The following is a 22,614-nucleotide window of genomic DNA, read 5'->3' on the forward strand; positions in this document are numbered from 1 at the left end:
CGTATAAGTCGGGGTCTGATTTTTATGATCGATTTTTCAGGTTTCAACATGCGTCTTGTACGTGGGTATATACGGTATTTAGCCTTTTTATGGATAACAGAGCAAGATGCAGAGGATAGAAAGATATGGAATAAGATGATCCGCTGTGGCAATTCCTAATAGGAGCAGCCGAAAGAAGAAGAAAGAGCCTTTTCATGGGTGGTAAAACATGAGAGACAAAACAACACCAACATTTGTTGCTCACCTGCTGCTCTTTTAATTTTTTTTGGATTTGTAATGCAAACACACATTCTTTGGATGTGAAAAAGTTATTAAAGTTAGGGGTAAGGAATATCTCTCTGAGTGTTTTGGTTACCTATCTAGGTGATTCAGGACCAGCCTCCCAGCATAAATCTGATAAAATATGGCTATTTTTATTAGTGATACTTTCTGAGCATCTGTACCACAGTCTAAAATAATTCCTTTAAACTTCCCCCAAAAAGCAAAGGCTTTGTCCCCTGTAATACCAGTCAATACTCCCATAAGTGACCTCCTTACCAAAATGTCTCCAATGCAAAGGGCTAGCAATTTTTCATGATTTGACAAAGAGCAACATTTAAGGGTTGTCAGACCTTCTGAAGCTCAGCTAAGTTTATTGTTCATAATTCCACTGTCCCAAAGGCGCTGGGTTGAAATGGAATTTAGTTGCAAGAAGAAAGTAAATGCTGGGTATTCAAGAACATGAGTGCTTGTCTCTATTACAGTTAAGCCGACATCACATTAATTGACTTATACCTGTGGGGTATATCAGATTTGCTGACTGATTTTCATGATCTTATTGCTGAACCATGTCAATTTATACAACAGAAAATCACTGGACAAGTCACATTTAGTACTTGCGTGCCGACTTTTTAGCACAGTCTTGCTTGCCCCTTTTTCTCACTGCTAATATCTGACACAACCTATACTGTATAAAGGGTTTACAGGTATCGCAAGTTCAGTCACAGTCTCTGCCTTTACTTTTCTTTTTTAGGTGTGTTCGCATCTAATTTGTGAAGTATCTGTTGCGATAGGTCATGTCAGTCTGTCTGTCCAAATGAAACAACTTGGTCCACCATGGACCAATTTTGTTAATTGTGTGGCACATTTACTCCTCAAGGAAATTTATCAAGGCAGTTCAATTTTCGTTGAGATATCTTGAACAGATCATGCACTACACAGTAAAATTTCTAAATTTCCCATTGGCGATTCTGCAATCTTGTCTGTCTTAAAACAGCGAAGTGTTCCGTGTGATTTCAACTACATCCTGTTTTAATTTCACTTTGACAGCAGTTACACCAACTTGTATTTTTTCCTCCCTTTCACCTCTGATAGCTACTACTGATGCCAAACAGATCCTAAATACAAATTAATGTAAGTAAGTCTCTGTCGCTGGCTCCTTGCACACACATGGGGCGGCAATCCTCCATTGGAAGTCAAGATGGGTGCACACAGGAAAACCTACACATCAGCAACTTTTTGCTTTATGAAGTCTTCCCAGCAGCATGAGTGCAAACAGAAGAGAAGCAGGGCATCAGCACCTCAGTCCTCTGTATGCTTTAAGTCATAACTGGTAACTTAAATGATTTTCCAAAAAAGTTAAAATATAAAATGCAAGCACGGAAAACAAAAGGTTATCTAGATATGAATGAAGTACCCTGTGCCATGTAAACTGTTACGCACCCAGTAAATAAACATTCCCTCAGTATTTACCTTACACTAAACCAACCTCACAGCTCCATTATCTGTAGTTTATAGTGGTTCGCTATTTTACTGACACTATAATTTACTATGGTGACCAGACAGTCCCGATTTCAGGCTAGGCGTCCTGATAAACAACTGAAGAATATCAAAATGTCCTCGTTTTAACAGGCTGCTCATCTAAAAAAGCATTGCTCTGCCAATACAAATATCATCATAATGTATTTAGAACTGCATCTGTGAAACTCCAAGGGGCACCAAACCCCATAACCCAGTCCCTGTGTAATATATGAATAATAACTAAACTTCGACAAGGGAAAAATTCATTAACAACTTGTGTTAATTTTGAAAAGCACTGCGTGGACGACTAACAAGCAGACAAAAACAGACCGTATACTGCCATTGATCTGTCTGCTGTGTGAAATACTAAGTGTTCATTTGTGAAAGCGTTTTTTTTTTCCATGCTCTGGGCTCTCTTTAATAATGAAGATTAAAAGGTAAAGCAGGTATTATACAAATGAGGATGGGTTTTATGTGTGGGCATACATGCTACACAAGTGTCCCAATCTGCTCACGCTATAATTTACCGTTAGTGCTATATTAACTGATATCTGTAGTAATCAGTCGCTGTAATACAGTTTACCTTTCACTTCTGTTATTCCCTACATGTTTCTTCTGTTATTCCCAACAAATTGGACTGGACTACCAATACTGATGCTCTGTGCAAGAGAGGACAGAGCCGACTATACTTCCTTAGAAGGCTGGCATCTTTCAACATTTGCAATAAGATGCTTCAGATGTTCTATCAGACGGTTGTGGCGAGTGCCCTCTTCTACGCGGTGATGTGCTGGGGAGGCAGTATAAAGAGGGACGCCTCATGCCTGGACAAACTGGTGAGGAAGGCAGGCTGTAGGCATGGAGCTGGACAGTTTGATATCTGTGGCAGAGCGACGGGCACTGAGCAGGCTCCTATCAATAATGGAGAATGCACTGCATCCACTAAACAGTGTCATCTCCAGACAGAGGAGCAGCTTCAGCGACAGACTGCTGTCACTGTCCTGCTCCACTGACAGACTGAGGAGATTGTTCCTCCCCCACACTATGCAACTCTTCAATTACACTCAGGGGTGGGGTACACGTTAACATTATACAAAGTTATTGTCTGTTATACCTGCTTTTTTATCACTCTGTAATATTGTTTTTTATCAGTATGCTGCTGCTGGAGTATGTGAATTTCCCTTTGGGATTAATAAAGTACATATGTACGTACGTACATACGTACCTACCTACCTACCTTCCTTCCTTTGTCATAACTGAATAGCTTTGCAGATCTCATTTTGTGAAAATTACAACAGCAAGACAGGCTGAAGTCAAGAAGTAGTCATTACACAAAGCTTCTTTTAGGTTATGTTAATTGCCAATTGCAAACTGTTACTGTACATGAATATAGGGTGTATATGCGAGTGTGTGTGTGTTTGTGATTGAATGTGGTGCTTGTGATGGGCTAGAGTCTTGTCCACGCCTGTTTTTATCCTTTTCCAATCCTTTGGCCCATGCAGTAGAAATGGATTAAGAAAACAGTTTTAGAACCGACCTACAATCTGTCGAACTCAGTCCATTGAGGGCTACTGTGCCTGTACAAACTCTTCAATGCACCTGATGTTACTCCACGCGTACATTTTCTAACTTGTTCTATCTGTCTTGGCATATAAAACATGGGACATCCGACAGATGAGCTCCTCTTCTGTTCGTGAGCTTCAAAATATCCATGTTCCTTATTCCTTGTCACTACATTAAATTAATCTTACCTTCAGATAAGCATTTGTTGGTTGTCCGCTCTCCTGTATATAGTGCCTGCCCCTATGGCTACCTGTTTGAGTTTGTTGGAAATGGTTTTGGATTAGTTGGACTGAGTTATGATGTGTGCCGCATTAGATGAATGACCTTCATGGTAGCATGCCACAGACTGCCTCCAACTGTTTAAAATTATGTAAATAAAAGTTACAACTGAACATTGATGAAAAAGTTGAGTAATGTGACATAGCCTTTACTTATAAGGACCACTGATACTGATAAGGGGAATATTTTGTATAACAGAAGAGCTGCTCAGGAATTCTTCCTTGGTTTGTATATATTTTCTGCTTAATTATTGTTTTTGTTATGTTTGAGTTATTATCAGATTTTATGTTATTTCTGTGAGTTTTGTTTATTATTTGTTTATCATATACTGGTTCTTTAATGTAGCAACCATTTTGTGAGTTCTGTGGGTGGAACCTCAAGAGGCGGGGCCACCCTGATGTCACTGCTGGGTCCTCCCCCTGGCTGTTTAGGTCAGTTAGACAGAATAGTGGATCACTGAATGTTGTTTGGAGTCACTGTGAGTGTTAGTTTCTTTTGCTTTCATTGCTTGTTTCTGGGATTTGTCTTGAGGATTGTGTATTATAACTAGTTTGAACTGGATTGTCTCCATTTATGCTCTTTTGAGCATTTTTGTTCTATTTTTGATTTACTTCAATAAATATCCTCCTTTGTAGAGATTCATTGTAGAACTTGTCTGTACAATCTAGAGTTTGTTGGTTTTCTCTTCCTTGTGAGAAATATCTTTTCTTTTTGATCTTTAAAGCCAGTCCCCCTACAGGTAGTAGGGGCTGTATAGGTATACAGGGCTGGCATAGGTGAGCCTCTTCTGGGCAGACCAGTAAAGTTCATGGCCTGCTTCACAAGTCTTTTGGAGACACTACACTTTTTTCATCATGGTTCTAATGTCATGTTAAGACAGAATTGACCAAAACCCTAAAGCCTGACCCTTAAACATATTACTCAAAAGAAGCTGTGACATAAAGGTGAGAATATTTAATTCACCCTTAATGTTTAAAGAAAGAAAAAGAATAATAAATCTGAATTACTGTAAGAAAGCCAAATAAAAGTTCAAACTCTAAAAATCAAAGAAACTAAACCTCAAAAGCCTTTAAGAGTAGAAAACTGATCCAAAAAGCATTGGGCTGTTGCTGTGTTCTTTCTTTGATTTTCTTCATACAAATGTCTGAGGTGTAATTATTGGCAGCGCCTGTGTTATCTTCTTCTATAATATGCTACTGTGGCTGTCCATTTGTCTGTCCAGGATTTTAAATCACCTGTAGTTCATAAACCGTTTGACATATTGACCTGAAATTTGGTACACATATACTACGTGACATCTACTATCCAAGTTATTCCTCTTTATATTTTTATTTTATTGTACAATCAACTCTCAGAAGCGGGCTGCAGGGCGGCCGTGTGGCGCATGCGTACGGGCACTGTTCTCATCCCTACCACCTTCGCTTCCCCTACCTCTTCATATCTTAAATCATTCTTGAGGCATATTGAAGACTTAAGTGCCAGCTTAAGTGAAAAAGTAAGGAAACGTACTAAGTAATTGCAACACAAACACTGACTTAATCAGTTTCAACACGAAAAGATGCCGACGAAAGAAGAGAAGAAGCAGGCCGCTAGGGTGAAGAAAAGAAGAGCTGCTCAGGAAGCAAGGCTTCAACTTCAGCAGCCAATCCTGAAAACATGAAAACAAAATTACAGCCTCAAAAAAAAAAAAAAAACAGTCAAGTCAAGGAAGGTGGAGCAATGTGCTGAGCCCAGGCTGAAGTGTGAGAGTCTCATGTTAACAAAAATGCATCTGGATGATGTTTCAGAGTTCTGGGACAGTTGAATCAAATGCAGAACAATTTGGTCAGTGTGGACTCTGTTAGTTCTGCATTCTCTGTTGAGATCTTGAGGGGAACAGGGCCATAGTTTGCAGATGCTTTGCACTCTTATGATCTAGATGAGTTGTCCTTACACAGAATAATAATTTTTTTCTGTTTGTCAAAGGATTTTTTGGAGAATATCTATGAGATGAAGGTGCAGCTGGGTCATGTAGCAATACAACGCTTTGAGACATACAAACATGACTACATCAAAATGTCTGAGGAAAAAGAAAGTTCAGAGAGACATAGCTAAAATCCAGATATAGATCTCATTAAAAGTTTGTGGCAGGGCCTTCAATGAGAAGTTCACTTTGAAAAACCTATGAATGTCACTGACCATGGGCAGATCTCCTGTGAGTTATGAGCGGAAATTATTTGTAAAAGATAATGGCGGGTCATCTCTGCTTGGACATCTGATAACCTCCTCAGTGACACATTTGAAATAATGCAGGGAAAGCGCAAATACATTTTCATGGTGCTGTCATTTTTGTAGATGCTGATGATCTGTACTGACTGATTAACCTTACCTCTGTACACTTTTCACATTTGCTACTCTTCGGAAGCAGAAGATCACAATCAATGTGGGGATATAAAAAGAATTGTATCTGTTAATTAATCACATAAAGGTACTAACTTGTCTAGTCGTTCTGGACAACCCCAGCTGCGACATGGCTCCATATCTCCATGGCTAACATGCACAAAACTGTTCCTGAGAGGCATACTGATGAAGCCTTCATTCTTCTGGGAAAATTGAGTGATTATGGCTCCTGGGAAGAAGCCCACTGACAAAGTTCGCTGATTCTGTCCTCGCCAAAATGCTTGGCCAGACCTGTATATGAGGAAACAAAAAGATAAACCATCATCAGACTTTAAAGTAAATAATTTGTTTTCTGGTTGGGAACTAACAAACAGCAATTCCTTAGACTTTCCTATTTGTCCCCAAGGGGAAATTTGTGTTTTACAGAAGCGAAAGAAAGAAAGAAAGATGAATGCACACACCAGAATGACAAAAAAGGAATACATTTCAAAAGAGTATGGTGGTGTGGTAGTCACAGTCCCAGTGAGGCATTATGCAGACGTAGACGTATTGCTGTTGGTATAAAGAAGTCCCAGTCGCATTTATTGACACACTTCTGCTGAATAATTCATTGGCTGAAAGTTCTCAGTGCTGGTGTGTCAGAGAGAGGACGTGTAGCATTGTTCATAATGGCACACAGTTTTACTTTAACTCACTCTTTCGCTGCTATAAGGGGTCCAGAGTGTGCTCCATAACTGAACCTGCCCTTTTAGTTAGCTTGTTGATTAAGTTTGTTTTGCTCTGGGAGTTTGTTTGTAGGTGTGCTGTTGTGAGTTTCCTGTCACTGTCACTGGTAAGTGTGACATCAGGAGTGTGGAGCCAGGCAGAGCTCTCCTCACTGTCCTGTTTCACTACTACGGGGGCAGAGCCGCGGGGGACAGCTAGTTTTATATATATATATCGTATATATTATATATATATATAGTCATCTGGGGAGACTTTGGGCCATGACAGAAACAGTTAGGAAAACGCTTGACTAAAGAAAACATTTAATGGGTAAGAATAAAATTCAATTCTCAGCTTGGAAGGCATGCATGCCAACCATTACACCACCATCACATCACTGTAATATTTCATGTCATTTGTTCAGAATCTGACCTGCCTCCTACTGCTCCCTGAGTGGATCAAGGCTAAAATTTCTCTGTCAAAAACCTGATGTACAATGAAAAGTACCTGTGAGGCAAATATCAAGTCTGTGGCTTGAAAAACAAAGCAGTGCATAAAGAACAACCCAAAATGATTCCTAATAGAGATATATTCTCTTTGTATGTATCATCATGTTTATGCTGTAATGCTTTTTGTCACACTATATGTGTGTTTGTTGCACAGAAAAGGGTTCTTAATGGACTTATTCTTAGTGGACTTAAATTGAACTGAATTGGTAAAAACATACCCCTTCTCGATAACAGTAATGGTGTCATTTGCTTGAAGAGGAAGCTTGCCAGGTTCATTATAATCTTGCGTGGCTTGGACCTCCATGGGTTGTGCCTTAAGTTGAAGAAATTCACATAAAAAAGTTATAAAATGAAGCTGATGGATTCCAGAATGTCACTGAAAATTTACAAATTTACTCATGATAACATTTAACTGGATCTCCATGTTTTATCGCAAGGCAGATAACGCAGCTCCTCCATTCCTATCTTGACAGATACCATACAGTACTTATCACTAATGGTATCCTACCCTTCATATTTTTAGGCTAATATGGGGTTTAAATGACATTTTGGTGCATAGCACCTCGTGAAACTAAACCAACTGCAACTTTTAAAATCAGCCTACTTCTCTGAACATAGAGCTGCATAAAGAGTGTTGCCTGGTCTGATTACATGGGTGCTAGGTAGAAGTGATTTTAACCCTTAAACTGTTGTGAAACTATGCCTAGCTTCTGTAATCTATACAATTTGCCACAATTTTCAGAAATATATGGCAAAACTGGACCGTGCAATATGGGCCATCCCACTCAGACAACTGCTTTGATAATTTATTGACAGCACTATTGATGGATGTGGGTTGCTGTATGTGAAATCTCCCACAGGACTGAGCATGAATAGCGAAGATCATACCATCTTGCCACTTACCTGAAAACTGAATTACAAAAACATACTGTATAACACCAGCTCCAACCTCACGTCAGCCATTAGTTTAGGCAGGTTTGAGTGCTGGATGTACCTTTTCCAAAATCTGGAAACCTGGACTATATGAATGACAACAAAGTTACCAAGACTCCCCCTTAATACTTTGATGATATTAGAGTTGGTGTAGTTCCAGTCTTGATTCCAATATTGTCAGAATAAGTTATAGAAATGGGTCATAGGTTTGGAAATGGATGGATTAGTATATAGTTGATGGATGAGAGAAGAAACTGTTTAACTCATGATATTGTATACGGTATTGTGGTGGATGGCCGGCTAACTATTCCGGCCCTCACCCCCAGGCCGCCAGGTGGAGCTCTCCCGACAGCACGGAGGTTCCCCGAATTCCAGCAGGGCCTCATGGACCTTGTAGTTTGTATGCACAGCCCTGCTGGATACCATGGGGGCCACCGGGAGTCGCTGTAGGGAGGCTGACAAACTGTTATGTGCCCTATAACCTGGAAGTACGTCCTGGTCACATGAACAGGAGAAACAACGTGCTTCCAGGTTGAAGAGAAGGACTTTTACCCTGACCCGTAAGGAATGAGGACTTGTGGATTATGGGACAGGAACCACTTCTGGGTCAGGGGATATAAAAGGACGCTGGGAAAGCCCAGACATTGAGCTGAGCTGGGAGGTAGGGTGGTGAAGTGTCTGGGAGAGGAGGATTGGTATTTGTATTTGGTTTATTGGTTATATGAGTAGTGTGGAGTGGAGGGTGCTTTGTGCACTTATTATTATAAAAATAAAGAGTCTTGGACTTTTACCTGGTGTTTGGCGTGGTACCTGAGGGTTCAAGAGGTCGATAAGAGCCTCTACTGTTATAGTATATACAGTATAGGCAACAACAACCGCTTTGTATAAATTCAGGTACTTGTACATGAAGACAGTCATTGACTACCCTTCTTCTTTTAGATTAGAGTAGATACACTTTATTAATCCCAAGGGAAATTTTTATATGCATACATCAGCAGAAACATAAAAAACAAGGATACAGACTCACAGGACAAATAATACAGCCAATCAATTGATAAGTACATAAATCAATATACACTTATCAAGTACATCAGGTGGAAACACTGAATTGCCTGATAGCAATGAGCAGAAAAGACCATCAGAGGTGCTTCTTAGCACACTGTGCTGGAATGAACCTGTGGCTAAAAATTGCTCCAAGACAGTACCTTCTTGAGGGAATGTTTCATGATGGCATCCAATTCTACTATCATCCTCTTATCCACAGCAGCTCCCAGTGTGTCCAGGGTTCCCAAAACCACAATGACAATGAATGTTTGAAGTAACGAAGATGAAGTCTGGGATGATTTTCAGACTAGCCCTGCTGGTGCTAACACCCAATTATGATCTCAGGCATTCCATGTACGTCTGGTAACAGACCAGTGTAGGGTTGGATGTTTGGGTGGGGCTACTGCTTATATTGGTGACACAGTGACAGTACAGTCCCAGTAATTCTCATAGCCAATGCTTCATTCACATGCCATGGTTCAGTTACTTTATCATATATCCACACATTATTTTGAGCATAATGGGACCAAAAAATCAAAAAATAGTTGAAAAAGCCCAAAGATCAAAAGGCCATTCCTCAGAAAGCAAAATTTAAAGTGATAAAGAACTGGTGCAAAGCCCTGTTAAACAGCATTTAATAAAGAGAAAATGTATTATTAGGATTTGTTTTTATGACTAATGTTATTATTAAATGAATTCTGTTAATTTTAATGAATGTTAGTATTATTTAAGGAGTAATGGGAGTAATCTTTTGAGGTCAGGGATTTCTTGAGATCCTGTTTCATTTACATTAATGGTAATTAAGTGTTTATGTTACATAAATTCATGGAAATTTAATGGATTAGCTTTGCAAGTGAGCTTATAATATATATGTATATAATATAATCCTAAGCCTGAAAGTGCAACATTTTTATGCCATGCTTTAAATCGGGCTTATTTTAAAACCTACATATATATGTTTGGTATCATTCTTTTCAGAATTTATGGAACATTAATGTGATGTTGTTAGATTTTCAGATTCCTATTCCATATAAATTAAATATCAAGAACTCACAAGACGAGAATTTGTGCCAAGAGATTTAACCACACCTGGGGCCAGAAATAAAATACAAAGAGTAGAACAGCTGCTGTACAGGCTTTTAAATGTTTGAATCGCCGCACAAGATGGAGATCACGCGGCACGGCAGCAGCAGCAGCTGATCGAGCAAAGAGGAGGTAAAAAAAACTGTACTTGTTTCCCATTGTATCACCATTTAAAAGGGGGTTTCAGAGGAGCGACCGTGTCTCCTTGGGGTGCGTTCTGCCCCCCTCTGCCTAACGTGAGCTGCAGAGACACATATATATCCATCCATTTTCCAACCCGCTGAATCCGAACACAGGGTCACGGGGTTCTGCTGGAGCCAATCTTAGACAACACAGGGCACAAGGCAGGAACCAATCCCGGGCAGGGTGCCAACCCACCGAAGGACACACACAAACACACCCACACACCAAGCACACACTAGGGCCAATTTAGAATCGCCAATCCACCTAAGCTGCATGTCTTTGGACTGTGGGAGGAAACCGGAGCGCCCGGAGGAAACCCATGCAGACACGGGGAGAACATGCAAACTCCACGCAGGGAGGATCCGGGAAGCGAACCCGGGTCTCCTAACTGCGAGGCAGCAGCGCAACCACTGCGCCGCCGACACACACACACACACACACACATATATATATATATGTGTGTATATATATATATATATATATATATATATGCTTAATGGAGAAGATTATATGTGTAATCTAGTGTGAAACTTAACATGAATAAATACAATCCTCTCACTGCCCAGAAAATCAATTACAGGATGAGTCTATTTAGGTCAGATACATCCTGCAGAAATCACAGTAACCTGGACTGTTACTTTTTTAAATAAGTATTTAAACAAACTTATCTTGAAGAGTTTGTTACTTGATGTTTTGAATCTTTTAACTGATTGTAGTGCAAACTGCTATGTATTGACTAAATCTCTGTACCTTTAGTTATTTGAACTTTGTAATTTTTACATTATTCTTTTAGAAATGTCTTAAAAATAGTTTATCAGTTATTATTTTTGGAATGTGAAAAAAAAATCTTATGTATTAGCCTGTGGTAGTTAAGATTAGCATGGGAGTCACCCTGGAAAAAGAACACAGTCTTCTAATGCAAACATGACTTGACAATGGTTTTAAGATTATGCATCACTTTTGTTTTCATTGTTAATTCCTTAAGGGCAGTGGTCTTTAAATTTGGGATGCATGATGCACAGAGAAGAAAAAAAAAAAAAACAACAAAAACAAGAACAGGAGATCTTCACCGCCCTCCAGACAAGACCTCTGCATTTCCACTGAAATTGGTAAGGCATAAGACCTCTGCAGACTGAAGAGACATTTTAAGCAGCGCTGCACCCAGGCTTGAGGGGACTGGTTCTCATCATTATCTGTATCTTTACAGTAAGTATCCTTAAAATATTCTTTTCAAAAACATTTCATACTTTTTAATACTATTGGTTTTACTGTGTTTTATTAGTTTTCTTTATTATAATAGATAGTTTATATTGTGTTGTTGGATCATGGCCTAGCATTAAGAGCACCTAGTGTGAGTGACTGCCATATTCCCATTGAGATTACAGGACTAAGGGGGACGTCTTCAGATTAAATTCAGCACAGTGAGTGGGCACCTGCTTTGGTAAGTAGCACAGGTGTCGAGTGATGCTCAGATCTGAAGAGAATCGTTTGGTTTACTTATGCCAGGCTAGTAAGGCTGTCTGCTTGAGGCAGCTGTCTACGTGTAGGTAAGCCATACACATGAGATGCTATAACGTACTGTAACTATGCTGAAGTCACATTCTGCTTGACACAGATGTACACACGGGCTGCTAAAAGGAGCTGCGCTAAAGTCTCAGGTTAAAGAATCGTGCACGTGTGAGAAAGCCCTCTGTCTGGGACATTATAAAGCAACTACACAAGAGTCTCAGTTTGCTTAAGTTAGCTGTCCACATGCAGATAAAACTGTGCACATGGGACATTATAAAACTGTTATACAAAAGTTTAATATTGCTTAAAACAGCTGTCCACGTGCTAATAAAGCTCTAAACATGGGGCGCTATAATGCAGATATGCCTAGCATTCACTCACACAACATAGTTGACTATATTATAACTGCATAGTGTAAGTGTAACCAAAATAATAAGCAAAGGAACTTCCACGATAATACATTTAGTAATTTATAGAAGGACAGTATGGTTGTACTACGGTTAGCACTGCCTCAGAAATCCAGTGTGCTGCTTTTAAATAGCAAGGCTACTTGCCATCTGTATGGAACATGCATATTTTCCTTGTGTCTGGATAGACGTTTGTCCTTTAATATCACAAAGACATGCATGTCCCGGGTTGATTACTGCCTCGTATTAAATGCCGCTAAGATGGGCTCTCACACTTTGTAACACTGAATTGGATTAAGCAGGTATGTGAAAAAAAAACATTTTATGAAGGAATGGGTGTTTGATGGAAATAGTTGGACATTTAAAAGCAGTTGTTTTGTGAAACTAGATATTGTATCCAGTAAAACAATTTAATTTTTCTCTTCTCTGTAAAAACTGGCCTATATAGAACATTAACTATGTCACTTTAACAACTTCTTAGCAATCTTTTGATTATCGAATTGGTGCATTAGGAAGGTTATTTTCTGTAACTCCTCTTCAAACCGGGCTGTGGTACTTTAACTAACTTAATCAGACTACAGTTCTGAAAACTGAAATTTATAATGGGCTATATCACTTAGACACCCCATGGTAGTAAGGATGGGTAGAAGCAGTTGATTATGTCACATCTAATCCTTGTGATATCAGTTATACTTTATATACTCTATCTTGTGTAGCAGTTCTGGTTTTCTGAAAAGTCACTAATAAAATGAAATTATGTTGTCTAGATGTGGGCATGAAAATACAATTCTTACCTTGCTGATGAGGTTGTTTAATATTGCAAAGGTTGGTCTACTTTGAGGATTATGAGTCCAGCACTGCCTCATGATGGAGTACATCTCCAGTGGACAATCCTGGGGCCTTTCTAAGCGTTCTCCTTCTCTGTCTATCCTGAGTAAGATCTAGAGGAAAACAATAAACAAATAAACATCAACCGGATGGAATCCTATCTCTTGAGGAAGACTACAATGTGCTGTGGGTACAATGGAGCCATTTCACTTACTTGCACATGAGCTTATCTTGAAGAAGTAAATTGTATTACACTGAGAATGATTTACAGGGTGTAAGTGCTGTGCTGGAACCTCTCCCAGCTGGGACCCCATAATGTAAGGACAGTGGAATGGAATGTAAGGAGACATAACCTGGCTGGAATGGGGCTGAACCAACATCCCATGCAATGGGATAGATTAGTGGACAGTAAGGGGGAGCTGGGATATCAAGAGCAGTTCCTACCCCAGTATAACAGATGGTAGGTAGTGCTTTGCTGGCTTGGACCCAATAAGGACACCCGCAGGGATTTATATTAATTGTAGTCCTGGGAAGCAACCTTTTTGGGATCCTTGGGTACTGCCACAGGGCAATGCAGGGAGAAGGGCAAACTGTTTCAGGATGTTTCTTTCTGACCCTAAAGTGCCTCTGTTGGGCTCTGCCCTGGTACTGGAAGTACTCCCAGTCTGACAAAAAAGCAAGCTGTCCAGTGAGTCAGGAGGCAGAAGGTAAAGCTCACCTGGGGGAGGAAAAGGAGGAGTATTTTTGGAAGATGGTGTGGATTCATCAATAAAGGACTTTATTTTGCACCTGGGACTGTTTTAGTGTGGTATGTCTGGGGTTTTGGGGCTCAGTGGTGCCCCCTGCCTTTTACAAGGGATAAACAGAGAATAAGAAAACATATGGAAGAACTTTCTTGAGAATGTCCATATATTAACTTGTTTTAAGAATGTAGAAAGGATAACCAAAAATAAATAAATCCTAAGTGCACCTCTCAAAAATCAGCAAACAGAAAAGAAGGGATACTGAAAAAAAAAATACCAGAATTTACTATCAAAATACCAGAATTTTTGTATTTGACAACAATACAAGTGAAATTTTATGATACTTGATACCTTTTGATATTATGGCAAAAGCAGAAATCCCATTTAATGGCTTTTTAATAAAGTATCCCTGTTTTTCAAGTAAAAAATAGTGGGCCTTTCTTATAATACAATATAAAATATATAAACATTAACAACAGCTTTAACGTATATAGTATATGCATCAAGTAGTTACCCAACTATCATTTAAGTAAACTAGCACTGGCATTCATAAATAGCAAAATAGAATGCAAGGCTTTAACTTTAATATGTGGCAATTTGGCTTTGTACAGAAGCTTATCAAATAAATTAGTAAATAAACACATGATTATATACAGTGGGTACGGAAAGTATTCAGACCCCCTTCAATTTTTCACTCTTTGTCATATTGCAGCCATTTGCTAAAATCATTTAAATTAATTTTTTCCCTCATTAATGTACACACAGCACCCCATATTGACAGACAAAAAAAGAATTTTTGAAATTGTTGCAGATTTATTAAAAAAGAAAAACTGAAATATCACATGGTCCTAAGTATTCAGACCCTTTGCTCAGTATTTAGTAGAAGCACCCTTTTGAGTTAATACAGCCATGAGTCTTCTTGGGAAAGATGCAACAAGTTTTTCACACCTGGATTTGGGGATCCTCTGCCATTCCTCCTTGCAGATCCTCTCCAGTTCTGTCAGGTTGGATGGTAAACGTTGGTGGACAGCCATTTTCAGGTCTCTCCAGAGATGCTCAATTGGGTTTAAGTCAGGGCTCTGGCTGGGCCATTCAAGAACAGTCACAGAGTTGTTGTGAAGCCACTCCTTCATTATTTTAGCTGTGTGCTTAGGGTCATTGTCTTGTTGGAAGGTAAACCTTCGGCCCAGTCTGAGGTCCTTAGCACTCTGGAGAAGGTTTTTGTCCAGGATATCCCTGTACTTGGCCGCATTCATCTTTCCCTCGATTGCAACCAATCGTCCTGTCCCTGCAGCTGAAAAACACCCCCACAGCATGATGCTGCCACCGCCATGCTTCACTGTGGGGACTGTATTGGACAAGTGATGAGCAGTGCCTGGTTGTCTCCACACATACCGCTTAGAATTAAGGCCAACTCCCACATGGAGTTTGCTAAAAGACACCTGAAGGACTCTGAGATGGTGAGAAATAAGATTCTCTGGTCTGATGAGACCAAGATAGAACTTTTTGGCCTTAATTCTAAGCGGTATGTGTGGAGACAACCAGGCACTGCTCATCACTTGTCCAATACAGTCCCCACAGTGAAGCATGGCGGTGGCAGCATTACCATTCTTGGGAGTCACCATTAGGGAGGACTTGACCTGGGGTATGTACACTGCTGAGGTAGTGAAGAAGGTCCAAAAGAGACTCTACTACCTGAGGGTTCTCAGGAAGAACAACATCCCTGAGAAACTGCTGGTGTCCTTTTCCGCTGCACAGTAGAGAGCATCCTGGCCTACTGTCTCTGTGCGTGGTTCTCCAGTTGCACAGTAGCACAGAGGAAAGAGCTCCACAGGGTCATTAAGGTCACCCAGCGAATAGTCGGCTCTCCTCTCCCCTCACTAGAAGAACTACATAGTTCCTGTTGTCTCAGCAACGTCAAGAAAATTCTTCAGGACCCATCACACCCAGGACATGCATTGTTTGAACGCCTGCCTTCAGGCAGACGTTTCAGATCCATAAAGACTAAGACAAATAGACTGAGAAACAGTTTTTATCCTTCAGCCATCACCATGCTGAATGCTGCTAAGTGGTCAATCTGACCAAGTGCACCTTCATGTTTACAATACAATACACTCTCATGTTTACAATACAGCCCTAAGTCAACATTGGCTATGGGACAAGTGCAATATAACGTATGTATGAATGGATAATTTTAGTTTTAACTTGTGTAACTGTGTTTTGTTTTTATTTTTTTTTGCATTGGAAAATTGCGCCTACATTTTTTTGTAATCATTGCTACAATGACAATAAAGATTTTGATTTGATTTGATCTGATTTGATATACACTTACACAAGGGTCTGAACACATCCAGAATGGCTAAAAAGAAAGAAAATTAATATAAAAGAAATCTTTTGACTTGGCAGACCCAGTCACAGTGAGGCATTATGTATGCGTATTGCTGTTAGTATAAAGGAGCCCCAGTAATATTTCCTGGCACGCTTCTGCTGAATAATTTACAGTATTAATTGAAAATCTTCAGTGTTAGTGTGTCAGAGAGAGGATGCACAGCATTGTTCATAACGTCACTCAGTTTTGTCTTCATTCTCTGTCCCTCTGCTATCTAAAGAGGCTCCAGAGTGCATCTTATAACTGAGCCTGCCTGTTTAAATAGCTTGTTGATAGGGTGGGTCCCTCTTGAAGTGATGTTACTGGCCCAGCACACCACAGTGTAGAAAATTGCACTGGCCATCACAGAGTTGCGGAACAGGTGAAGCATGTCAGTATCCACATCCCCCAAGTAAAAAAGAGTCTGCTCTGTCCCTTCCTCTATATTTCCTCTGTGTCATGAGACCAGTCCAACCTGTCATTGATGTGGACACCCAAGTACTTGTAGCAATGCACCAACTCTACATTTACTCCCTGCACAGTGACCAGGCATGGAGACTCTATGGTATGGTAAAAGTCAATAACCAGTTCTTTAGTTATACTGATGTTAAGTTGCAGGAAATTCTTACTCCTATACTCTGTCTAGTTACCCTTATTGATATGCCCCATAAGTACAGAATCATCTGAGAATGTATGCAAGTGACATGCTTGACATGACCTGTGCCCATAATTATCAAGCACCTCACAGTAGTTAAACAATCCTAATGGTCTCAAAACTTTCAGAGTGATGTAATTTTGGCCTTACACTTAGACGCAGGAGTAAAGTGGAGAAGGACAAACAAACTGTAATTGCCTTTACTACATTATTGGCACGTAGACTAATCTTACTCACCTGGAAGAATCCTAACTCACCTCTGTTAAGTCAGTGGGTAACTGATGTTATATACTATTTGAAACTGGAAAAAAACAAATTCGCACTTAGAGGATCTGTTCAAAACTTTTTCAAAACCTGGCAGGATCTAATCAATAACATTCTAGAATAAGCATTTAAATTGAGGAAGCAGATTCTCTCCCCTATTTTACTCCATTTATCTCTATTCATTTATTATTTTATCTATTCATTTGTCTTTAGAGCGGCATGGTAGCACAGCTGCTGCCTCGCAGTTAGGAGACCCGGGTTCACTTCCCGGGTCCTCCCTGCGTGGAGTTTGCATGTTCTCCCCGTGTCTGCGTGGGTTTCCTCTGGGCGCTCCGGTTTCCTCCCACAGTCCAAAGACATGCAGGTTAGGTGCATTGGTGGTCTTAAAATAGTCCCTGGTGGGTGTGTGCCCTGCGGTGGGTTGGTGCCCTGCCCGGGGTTTATTCCTGCCTTGTGCCCTGTGCTGGCTGGGATTAGCTCCAGCAGACCCCCGTGACCCTGTGTTAGGATATAGCGGGTTGGATAATGGATGGATTTGTCTTTACTAGCATAAAGTTTTACACTGCTGGCCTAGCTCTCTTTCTCGGGGTGGGGGGGGGGGGGGTTTGATTTGTCTCGAACCCTTTTTTTTTTTTTTGTAAAACTTGAGTTATGTGTATGGAGTGTTATATGATTTTAAAAAAGGAAGAAGTAGGAGTAAAAGCATTTTGCCAATTTTTCTAATTTAGGAAACTACTTCTAACTTCACTGGGATTTAGGAGAATTGTGAGCTGTCCTCTCACTAAGAGCTGTCAGACAATGGGGTTCAGGCAGAGACTGGCAAGCACATCCCGTGAAAGGCTGACTGATTTGGAAATGCTGGATAACAATGAACTTTTAAAAAGATATCGATTTGACAGAAATTAAGTAATATAGGTGACAAATTTTGTAAAGTGTCAGCCAAAATGAACGTGTAATGTTAATTGTTAGTTGTAAATTGCAACTTTTGATTTGTGTATAGGGCGGCACGGTGGCGCAGTGGGTAGCGCTGCTGCCTCGCAGTTGGGAGATCTGGGGACCTGGGTTCGATTCCCGGGTCCTCCCTGCGTGGAGTTTGCATGTTCTCCCCGTGTCTGCGTGGGTTTCCTCCGGGCGCTCCGGTTTCCTCCCACAGTCCAAAGACATGCAGGTTAGGTGAATTGGCGATTCTAAATTGGCCCTAGTGTGTGCTTGGTGTGTGGGTGTGTTTGTGTGTGTCCTGCGGTGGGTTGGCACCCTGCCCAGGATTGTTTCCTGCCTTGTGCCCTGTGTTGGCTGGGATTGGCTCCAGCAGACCCCCGTGACCCTGTGTTCGGATTCAGCGGGTTGGAAAATGGATGGATGGATGGATTTGTGTATATCAAAACCAAACATTTCTTAAATTTTGCACCAAATGTTAAATGCCCTTACAGGCATAATATATATACATACTATACTACATACAGTATACAGTACATATAGAGTATATATACAGTACATATATATATTTATATATATATATATATATAAGGTTTCTAAACTCGTTTGGGACTCCCCCCAATGGGATGAAGTGAAGTGCGTCCCGAAGTGCGATAGCAGTGTCTGTGGAAGACAGTTTATCAGTTGCCGGGGCAATCGTGGGCTTCCCCAGCTGCGCTGTGTGGCATACTCTGTTAATGCAAGCAGGGATTGGTTGTTTGCCGCTGGTGTAACTGCAAGTTCGCAGGCTCACCATATAATGCGCCTGTCACCCAAAGGTTGATGTGGGGGGCATTTAAAACTGGCCACTGACCTGGCCTTGCGCTCACATTCTGTCTCCTCTGTTGTGCAGGAAGGCTATCTGTTCTTTTGATCTGAGAAGGGAACAAATGCAGGATGACGTCATGCTGCATGTATTTAAGTGGCACCTCCCACTTGAATAAATGTTTTGAGAATGTTCCTGTCTTCACAATGATAAAGCTGATTTTTTCGTAAATCTTGTCTCACCTCCTTCTCTCTTGTGCAAGTCTGTGACCCACACATCACAGAAGGTTATGAGTATTACAATAGCTTTACTAACTCAATAGCTTCATTAACTTTATTAACTCAAAAAAATGTCTCAATGGCACAGTGCACTTACAGTAGGTACAAACTTGTAAGTGCTCAAATTGCCAGTCAGCTCAGAAATTGTAAATCTACATTTGCCCAGCCTATATATAAAATGAAAAAAAAAATTATGAGGAAGTACCTCTCTCCCCATCATCCCCAACCAAGGTTCTTGGCAGTAGCTGAACATCTCCCAAAGTGTAACCCCAAACATCCATACGTCCGAGGCATGGGAAAAAGTGCCAACCTTCAGGCTTTCTGGAGCACACCTGAAAAAGTAAATGAACAGCATCAGAGATGAGTGGCAAAGTCCTGTTTAAAAAGCGTGCACAGTTCTTAAATTGTTTAGTGACTGACATGATCAATTCAGGACTTTGTGACCAATTGGCATGCAGGTTGTGAAAATTACTAAAGAAGCAACCTTTAAACAAAAAAATAAAATAGGGACTGCGGTGGGTTGGCACCCTGCCCAGGATTAGTTCCTGCCTTGTGCCCTGTGTTGGCTGGGATTGGCTCCAGCAGACCCCCGTGACCCTGTGTTCGGATTCAGCGGGTTGGAATATGGATGGATGGATAAAATAGGGAGATCAATGGAAATGCATGTCTGTCTCAAGTCATGAAGTGTGTGGCTAATGGAGGAACAGCACCATAAGGGAAGTTCACTAGGAGGCAACATTTTATTAAGGGAGCCTAAATATGGACTTGTACCTTGACAGCACTACAGAACACTTTCTGTCAAGCAAGCTATTCAGCATTTTTGGAGCTTGGCATGGGCCAGAGCTCAGAGGTCATTGGACACCCAGAGCAGCTGTTTACATGGGCTTTAATGTATTCTCATAAAAAACGAGAGCATTTTTAAAACCATTCATCCATTATCAAATACACTTAATTCAGTTCAGGGTCATGAAGTCTATCCCAGCAGCTCTGGGTGCAAGGCAGGAAAAATACCCAGACGGAGTGACAAATAATGAATTGTGATGGAAAAGACTACTTTGTATTTTGAATAGAAGAAATCTGTTAGTCATATTTATATAGTTAAGCATGGCATCATGGTGCCAGAGAAAGACAATAAATTCTATGTTTATTAGCAGATGAATGTAAGAATTTCAATGTACTCTACATGTGACAATAATGACCCAATATAAATATGTATAAGTTTGCTTCTGTGAGTTTGTTCACAAACTCTATGCTGTTATCTCGTATGGAGATCTTGTTGTGAAATAAGTTTGAAGTTATTCTAATCAGCAGACTGCATCATATGCTGCTTTTGGTTTTACATATTAGAACATACCTACACTTTTAATTTCTTTTTTTAATGTACAGCAAGACTATTTCAATGATCAGCCTAATATTATTGAAATTGTACATTTGTAAAAAAAAGTTAATACTGGCTTTCTGCATTTAAGCATATCTGGCCAATGCATAAAGAGTAAAGAAAAAGGATTTTATTTTTGTGTGTACCAGGCAAAAGGGATCTTGCGGTGTGCTGACATAATGTAGTGGTCCTGCTCCATGGTTAGAGTCCTCATTAAACCAAAGTCCCCAATCTTAACTAGATTGGCCGATGCCAGCAGCACATTCCTTGCTGCCAAATCCCGGTGGATGAAATGACGTGATTCCAGGTATGCCATTCCTGCAATTATCTGGGTGGCAAAGAGCCAGAGACGCATCAGAGAGAAGTTGCCATATCGGGACCGGAGGCAGTCATGCAAGGAGCCCAGGGGAGCCAATTCTGTTACCTAGAGAAGGAGAGACAGTGGAAAACAGGTCATCTCTAATTTATTATTGTCTAAATATCAGTAAAAATATTACAGAATGGTGTCTGCCCTACAGGATGATGCTACACGTGGGATGTGAATTGTGTCAGGGAAGAGTAGGCGATTCATCATTTATTTAAAAAATAAAGATTATAAAGAGAATCCATGGGTGTAAAGATTCAGAGAGGGATCCAGGAAATGAGCTTATTGCATTTTACTTGCATGCAAAATGTTACTCAATATGCAATAGAAATCTACAAATTTGAAAACAAGTAGTTTAAATGAGGTGAGTACGTCTGGGTTGATTGGTGGCACCTTTTTGTTTTTTTTTTAATATACTTTGCTAATTCCCCCGAGGGGAAACTGTCCTTTTGCATGACCTTTCCGGTTCAGAGCACAGAGTGAGCCATTATACAGCACTCTGAAGCAATTTTCAGGTTAAGGGCCTTGCTCAAGAGCCCAACAGAGTAGGATCCCTTCTGGCAGTAATGGGATTTGAACTGGCATCCTTCCAGATACCAGAACTGATCCTTAACCAGAGAGCCAATACTCCATTGGATGGGAAGCAAAGATAATAGAAAGATATGGGCATGTGTTCCTCCAAGCTGCAAGGTGGCAGAACTTTTCTCCCACTTCTTTGGTTTGGGCTCCTGCAGGCGTTGCCGGGAAAGTGTAGTTTAGGAGAGCAGTTCTGTCATGGACTTTTAGGGCTGCTGTGGGGAGCTCTATGGAAACAGAAGCTTTATCTGACCAAGAAGTGCTTACAGGTTACGCTCGAGATACGTTTTAAAAGAAGCCTCCATGCCTTAGTGGGGAGTTCAAGGTTGGGAGGATAAGAGTGGGAAGAACAGATGCTGTTATTGACCACTTTACCTCTTGTGAAGTTGTGTAAAGGTGTGCTAGACCCCAATTTATATATATACATATATAAAATACATACAGTGCCTATAGAGAGTTTCGACCCTCCTTGGAATGTTCATAAGTCATATTTTTTTGTTGTACGTTGTATCACAATGGGTTGAATTAGGCTTTTTTTAATAATGATCTAAATTAATTACAACTTTAAAACATTATTTCCATATCACTATACAATAAATATTATTTTTCATTTGCTTTAAAATTGTCACAATACCATTATGTTTTGCTTATGGACATTGCCATTTTTGGACCCCATGTTCTTGAATGCCTTCATGGCAACATCTTTCAAAAGTTGTCCCAGATGACATCATCAATGTGATGACACAATGCCTATAAAAAATATTTACCACCCACCTTGGATGTTTTCACATTCTTACAACATTGAATCACAGTTGATTTAGTTCAGATCAAGAGAAAACACTCTTTAATGTTAAAATGAAAAAAGATATCTGCAAAGAGGTCTAAATTAGTTATATATTAGTTGTAATTAGTTATATAAAAAGCGCTCAGTCAGGTTGCATGGAGATTGTGGATGAACAGCTTTTGCCAAGGCCAGTCACAAATTCTCAATTGCATTGAGATCTGGACTCTGACTCAGCCAATCTAAGACATTAATGTTTATGTTTTTA

General features: G+C 40.2%; 1 protein-coding gene across 2 annotated transcripts in view; it reads right to left on the bottom strand.

Moving 5' to 3' along the window:
- Positions 1–22,614, bottom strand: part of tnk1 (tyrosine kinase, non-receptor, 1) — a 113,112-nt gene that overhangs the window by 19,668 nt on the left and 70,830 nt on the right. For both annotated transcript variants that reach the window (XM_051925231.1, XM_028798424.2), the window contains exons 6-10: positions 20,772–21,049; positions 19,453–19,579; positions 13,165–13,311; positions 7,430–7,524; positions 6,094–6,288 (exon numbers count right to left, since the gene is read on the bottom strand). In XM_051925231.1, coding sequence (XP_051781191.1) covers positions 6,094–6,288; positions 7,430–7,524; positions 13,165–13,311; positions 19,453–19,579; positions 20,772–21,049 — 842 coding nt within the window. The remainder of the gene's footprint in view (positions 1–6,093; positions 6,289–7,429; positions 7,525–13,164; positions 13,312–19,452; positions 19,580–20,771; positions 21,050–22,614) is intronic.

The sequence above is a fragment of the Erpetoichthys calabaricus genome, chromosome 3, assembly GCF_900747795.2.
Source record: "Erpetoichthys calabaricus chromosome 3, fErpCal1.3, whole genome shotgun sequence".
NCBI lineage: Eukaryota > Metazoa > Chordata > Cladistia > Polypteriformes > Polypteridae > Erpetoichthys > Erpetoichthys calabaricus.